Source organism: Haemaphysalis longicornis, unplaced genomic scaffold (assembly GCF_048455015.1).
Source record: "Haemaphysalis longicornis isolate Haplotype H1 unplaced genomic scaffold, Haemaphysalis longicornis Haplotype H1 scaffold_12, whole genome shotgun sequence".
NCBI classification, from domain to species: Eukaryota; Metazoa; Arthropoda; class Arachnida; order Ixodida; family Ixodidae; genus Haemaphysalis; species Haemaphysalis longicornis.
In genome coordinates, this window is record NW_027526225.1 from 118314339 (window position 1) to 118320813 (window position 6475).

A 6475-nucleotide genomic window follows, 5' to 3' on the forward strand; every position below is an offset into this window, starting at 1 on the left:
GCGCCGTCAAAAACACGTCGACTGACTTGCATACCGCTTGCGTGCGCTTGTGGAACCTGCTCGATTCGTATACCTCGTTGACGGTACAAAATATCCCGAAAGACTCGTTGTCACGCCGGAGTACGAGCGATAAGCCTCAGCGTCTGACATGAGAGACGAAAGCACCTCGCGACCTTGAGGACCCATACAGTAGAGGAGCGTGCGTACTTTGGTTTCTTCGGGGGCGGAGGACAGCCCTGAGGCGAAGGAGTAATCCTCGAATTGTTGAAGCCACTTTTGTCGAAAGTGAACTGCGGCGGAGTTCGCAACGTGAAGCTGGCGGTCACGGCGGAGGCGGCGGCTGGGTTATCCTCCATGTTGCACGGTTGTCGCAAGATCCCACTTCTGACACCATGTAGGGACGCGCCCGGGTGGCGCGGACGCCGCTAGCCGGGCCGAATGTGGGCGTGAAGCCTGCGAAGAATGACCCAACAACGCGCAGTTCACGAACAGCAAAAAGCCCCGTTTAATGCCCACCAATGCCTTTATACTAGAGTTCCTGTATATCGCGTAGCGCAAGAGTTGCGCGTCTGATTGCCACATGCCACGGGTTCCAGTCCGACGGAAAGCTCGCTTTCAGTGCTGCGCACAAGACCCCGTATTCAGTCAGTTCTGCTCAACTGGGCATCGGAGATTGTGGAAGCGGCGGCAGCGGCGGCCGCTCATCTGATAAGCGGTCCGATATCGTGCGCCAGTTTTTGCTCGGCCGCTCCTCGCCGCTGCCACTAGCGCGGCGGCAGCTTTTTCATGCGAGAAGGGTGGCTTTCCCGCACGACCTGGAACTATGCCTTCGTGATCCCGTTTTGCTTGTTAGCTTGACTACAAGATTAAGCTTGTGCTTAGTGTGAAAGACAGAATTTGATAACTTGTGGAACAGAAAGGACATGTTGCGTGTGGCGGAGCACACCAGGGGTACAACATGCAGGTGAAGCCAGTTGTTTCTCTTCTTGACGTTCGATGCATTTCGTAGGACTTGTAGAGTTCTTGAAAACCATTCCTGATAAGTATGCCAACTACATTTTTGCTCTCTTCTTGCAGATACCTGTGCACCAACGCCACAAGAAGAGGCAGATCGCCAACATTTGCTACACGAACTGCAGTCCCTAATTCGGCCACTCTACAAAGGTGAGGACAAGAGTGTTTAAACAAGCACTGGGATCATTCTTATCTTTGAAGAAGTAATTGAAGCCACAATTAGCACCTTGATGGTCAGGAAGCACACAGACTGAAAGTATATGATAGCTTTGTCAATGAAAAAAATCACTAATTGTGCACATGTGTTGGTTAAATAAACTGCGAGGTGCATGCTATGTAGCAGGGAGGAGTTGCTTTGAAATCTTTGTGATAGTCAACACAAAACTTGGACGCTTATCAGCAGTCCTTTTCAGCAGGCACCATATGCATAAAGTCTACCAAGTGCACCTAAAACAATACAGGCACAAGCCTGAAAAATTTTGGATGCATGCAAGAATTATTCTTTGGTCATGAACGGAACTACCAAAGGGATGGTTATGCAGGGATAACATTATTGCCGGTAGTTCGTCGAGTACCCTGGTGAAGGAACAGCTCTCAAGTTGGTTTTTCTCAAAAGCAACGATAAATCCTTCTACAACACCGACAGCTTCACAAGAGCACTATTTGAGTTACATTGCTGTTCAAAAGTACAATGGTGGCACCACTGAGTGTTTCGTGAATCATGACACAACCTCTCTGCAAATGCAGATGCCAAGCTGACCCTGTTCGGCTCATCGTGTAGTGGCTTTGGCTTCCGAGAAAGCGATGTTGACGTCTGCCTGACGTTTGGCAAGAGTAAGGATGGCAAGGTAGGTAGACAGGAGTGCTAGTTGTCAACAGTCTTCTATCCGCAAAGGGAGGACCGTAGCATCAAAGGGGCATTTCCTCCCAGGACTTTTGCCACGCCAAGGTGATCAAGGCACTTAAATACAAGCTGCGCAGATACAACTTCCTGGAGAAGATCTTCGCGATCACCACAGCTAAGGTGCCCATCGTCCACTTCTTGCATGCCCCGAGCGGCCTGGAGGTGGACATATCCTTGTACAACACACTGGTATGTATTGCATCGAGACTTCCTCATATCGTGCACGCACACATGTTAGCACAATACATGCTAGTAAATTACTAAATTGGCATCTCACAGCTGGTGTGCTATGTTAAGTGAGTACTCTTAAAAACGTTGTACAGTCACGCCTTGATAAATAATGAGCTGATACGTACAGCTTGCAAAAGGTACACTGAAGTTGTACACTTTTGAGAGCAATCAGGGCAAAGTTTAAAGTGTTCAATTTGTGTTACAAATCTTGGCCAATTTACGCGAGAAAAGTGCGGTCAAGAGCACCGTTTACCTTGCACCATTGTTTTAGCTGAATTCTTGGTGCCATCATTGGTGACAGGCTTGCATTTATTCATGGGGACTATACACGACTTGCATGTGATTCGTTTACAAACTGCAACTGAACTCAAAATCTGCAAGAAATTTTGAGACATTTAAATGGCCTCAGATAACACTGCAAGCCAATACGACATCACTGCAATAGATTGCGGCGAGGTCGAAAACAGTGCTTGGTTTTTTTTCTCATAAGTTTTAGGAGTGAACTGTAGCGCTATGGACCAATGAAATAATTAAATGAAAGATAACACTATGCACCTTGAAGTAGGGGTTTAACAAGTTTACTTCAGTGCCCTGTTGAATCACAAATTTCTCTATTGAGGTGGTTTTACAGCTTTGAGCGTCTCTGTTGGCTTTCTATATTGTGAAGTTCTATTTTATGCCTGTGCTACAGGGTGACCTTGAATCGACGCTTGAACGCTTATTCATAAATGATTGATTGATTGATTGTTGGGTTTAACGCGCCGACGCAACGCAGGCGATGAGGCGCGCCGTAGTGGAGGGCTCCGAATTAATTTTGACCACCTGGGGATCTTTATCGTGCGCCGAAATCTTATTCATAAATGCATTTAATGTAAAGTCAATGCGCCACTCAGTAGACAATTGGTTCGAAGGCCTTCCAGACGTCTTTGAAATGTCCGTGTAACACAAATATTAGACAGTCCCACTTTTACTCACCTGAAAGCAGGTTTGTTCTCGTAACTACAATTTTCCTGTGTCCAATGCCGTAAACAATCTAATCAAGCAATCCGTCAAATGGCTATCGGGAAAGGCTTGACAGAATACTTGCAAATCTACGCGGAGTGCAAGAAATAGCTTCTTGTTCATTTCGCGGTTGTGTTGTGAAACACTCCACAAAACTGGTCAATTCCCTATTTTTTTGCTTCTCATTTCCAGGCACAACACAACACGAGGCTTCTGAAGACTACAGCCTCATTGACACAAGGGTCCAGGAGCTGGGCTATGCCCTCAAACATCTGGCCAAGGTGGGTGTCTCGACGCAATGCAGCTAATGAAGTGCAAAGCCTGAGCCCAACACTTGGAAAACAGTTTGTGGTATCAAATTCTGCTGGGGATAACTATTGGCTAGCCTCTAATAAAAGGTTCTGAGCAAATTTAAAGTAGCTGTCTGTCACAGCCATCATCCACCTGAAGACATACAGAACCTACTCGCTCTCTGCTGTTTCACTGCACTGTTGTAAGTTGAAAAGATCTGAGATCATCCCGCCCCCTGGCAACGTAAGTCGTATAGTTGAGTAATTTTGTGAATTGTGCACCAGGTTTTGTTACGTGTTGCAAGTTCGCCAGGACTGTTTTCTCTTTCTCAATGTGGTGCAATACTAATCTGTCGAACTGTGCGGAGCAATTGTTTACAGACGTGAATGACTTTCCAGACGAACAAGATCGGCGATGCCTCGCAGGGAAGCCTCTCTTCCTACGCCTACCTGTTGATGGCCATTCACTACCTTCAGCAATGCAAGCCCCCGGTTGTCCCAGTACTGCAAGAGGTAAGCACTGCACCGATTCTGGGAGAGGCCATAAGTAGTGGAATTTCCTTATCAAACTCATCAGGAGCCTCCAGAGGAAAAAAACAAAAGCGGACTTAAAATATCCGTTACATAACCGTATATTTCAAAGCATGCCACAAAAGAAGCTTAAAAAAGAAACAATTCAATATACAATGCACATGTGTGCTTTCCCGTTTGCTAATATGTAACACTTTGAGCGTGGCATTCCTTCTCAGCGACCGAGTTTTGAGGTTACAGCATGCTTGGCGGTCAATACAAGCCTGAATATTTGTAACGTGGCCAAACATATGGCCAAGACCGAAGGAATAATCAATTCTTTAAATTGAATACAAATTCATCCGATTTGAAGATTTGCCTACAAATATTAAAAATGAGTAACCAGGCCAATAGGCAGCGCACATGCAAGAACAAAGTGAGTGGCATTTGAAAATCAAGTTTTCTGTGTTGATAATGTAGCTTGTGCATTTTATGGCCTGATGCAACATAAAAAAATGACTTAAGTTTTTCCATTCTTGGAGTCTTATTGACACAGTGGTCAAGGAATAGCTTGTCAGAACCAGCACTAAATACTGCTGTCAAATGAAAGAATGTTTCAACTTTTCTGGTCCTCAAATTCCTACAGTGCAGTTACGTTCCTTTAAAATTAGCTTCACACAATGTAAGTGTAGTCCTCAACATTCTCCCAACACCTGTCAACATTTCAAAAATACTTGAGACTTCTTTTCTTTGTTCATACTCAGCTTTGTGGGAGTCTACTATATTTTGTTCTCTTGCAAGCCAAGTTCTTCTCATTTCTTACGACCATTCCATTAAGGAAATTGTGAGCATTTGCGCAGTTTGCACTCATTAAAAAAAAAGACTGCTGTTTTTATTAAGTGTCTGGCTCACCCTTTTAGTGCAACAAGGCCCCCGCTGTAACACTGACTTCCTAATGGAAGTCAGCGTTACAGTGGGGAGTTACACTGAGTTCCTCTCAGAATTTGATCAGTGTTACACTGACTCCCGCTCCTGTGTTGCAGTTGTACCCGGAGGGGGAGCCAAAGCCAGAAGTGATGGTCGACAACTGGAACGTATGGTTCTTTGAGGACATTGGCCGCCTGGTAAGCACGTGCATAGCTTGTGACAGCGAAAATATCCTGGAGAGAGGTCTACGGTAATTTCTTTGTACATGGTAAATGGCGGAAGTTGATCCCGATTATCCTGAACTTAAGACTATTCATTGAATGGCCCAGGATTCGAAAAGACACATTTCGCAAGCATCTGATGTCTATGTCTTCATGGAAAAAAATGGAAGGGCTGTCAAGGGGGAACGGCCGTGCAGTTTTGATTTCAAGGGGAACCAATTGCACTGATAACGACTTTTCGCTTGGCCTTGTGGAATCTCTTGGCACGGTGAATTTGACACAGGAAGAGAGGAACACAGAAACATTGCTAACTAACAACTGAAATCTATTGAAAGGGGGACATATTTACCATTCTAACAAACAAGACAAGAATGTTTGGAGTATGCTGCTCTTCTTGCATGGACAGTCGACCTAAAAGTGCAGTCCTTTGTCCCGTAATGCTAACGAAGGCTTGTGTACGCAATTGGTGTTGATCCAATGAATCTCGGAAGCCTCGACAATCTGATGAGTGGTTCTGTCGTGACCATTGCCTGCCATGCCGTCTTTATCAAACTGTGGTTTGCAATTTTCATGGCGGGGGGTGGAGTACACATCTAGTTCAAGAAGGCAGTATGCAAACCTGGCAACAATGCAGCCTCATTAGGGGTCGAAGATTAAGGCCGATGCCGGTGCCTCCTTTGTGAGTACGTTAAAAAAAAACACCTAAATTTCGGAGTTCATGCTGGTTTGTATGACAAAAATTAAACGATTTATAAGAACTTTCAAGGACCACGCAGTCTGTTAAAAGTCTGAATAAGACTTAAGGGAAGTCGGACGCCTGAAACGAAGAGGGGACATCGAAGAAGGCGAACGCTGCTAGAGCCAAGGTTTCGACAGCAGGGGACTTGTCTAGAGGCATTTGTCAAAGCGATGTCTCCAGCGACATTTCCTTCTTCGCCAATTTCTCATACATGGTGGTTAGAGTTACACAACCGCTTTCAGTGTGCTACAAAAAGCAAACTTTAATTCACCAAAGAAGATCAACCAAGCAACAAGCACTCGCTCAGTCCTTGGCTCATGTGACCTTTATGCTAATTAAAAAGAAAAATTCAAGGAGTCAAGGACTTTCAAAGGCTTGTAAAAATTTTAGCACATTCAAAGTGTTGAGAACAAGCTTTTCAAATTCAAGGGTTTTCACGGTTTTTAAGGACTGATATGGGCCCTGGATAATACAGTATTAGTGCAACTGCTTTCATTTTTTTTTAATTTGTCTTGTAGTTATTAATGCATTGGTCTTTTACAAAGCCACGGCCTACACTTGTTAACATCTATGTTACTCTGTCTCCCTGTCTATGTTTTCATCTTCAGCAGTAACAGGGATTCTTGGTGTTGTGATG

General features: G+C 44.9%; 1 protein-coding gene across 1 annotated transcript; it reads left to right on the plus strand.

Moving 5' to 3' along the window:
- Window positions 1-1028: 1028 nt before the first annotated feature.
- LOC144163378 (terminal uridylyltransferase 7-like) lies at window positions 1029-5348 on the plus strand. The gene is made up of 6 exons (XM_077694348.1): window positions 1029-1164; window positions 1762-1862; window positions 1946-2107; window positions 3344-3432; window positions 3841-3954; window positions 4995-5348. The coding sequence occupies exons 5-6, from the start codon at window positions 3898-3900 to the stop codon at window positions 5130-5132; spliced, it is 195 nt and encodes a 64-aa protein (XP_077550474.1). The 5' UTR covers window positions 1029-1164; window positions 1762-1862; window positions 1946-2107; window positions 3344-3432; window positions 3841-3897; the 3' UTR covers window positions 5133-5348.
- Window positions 5349-6475: the final 1127 nt, after the last annotated feature.

What these genes read in the sequence shown, in the direction of transcription:
- LOC144163378 (XM_077694348.1), top strand. Translation starts at nt 3,898, where the DNA reads ATGGCCATTCACTACCTTCAGCAATGCAAGCCCCCGGTTGTCCCAGTA. An exon ending in TTGTCCCAGTACTGCAAGAG is followed by an intron (nt 3,955 to 4,994) that starts GTAAGCACTGCA and finishes CCTGTGTTGCAG; the next exon opens with TTGTACCCGGAGGGGGAGCC.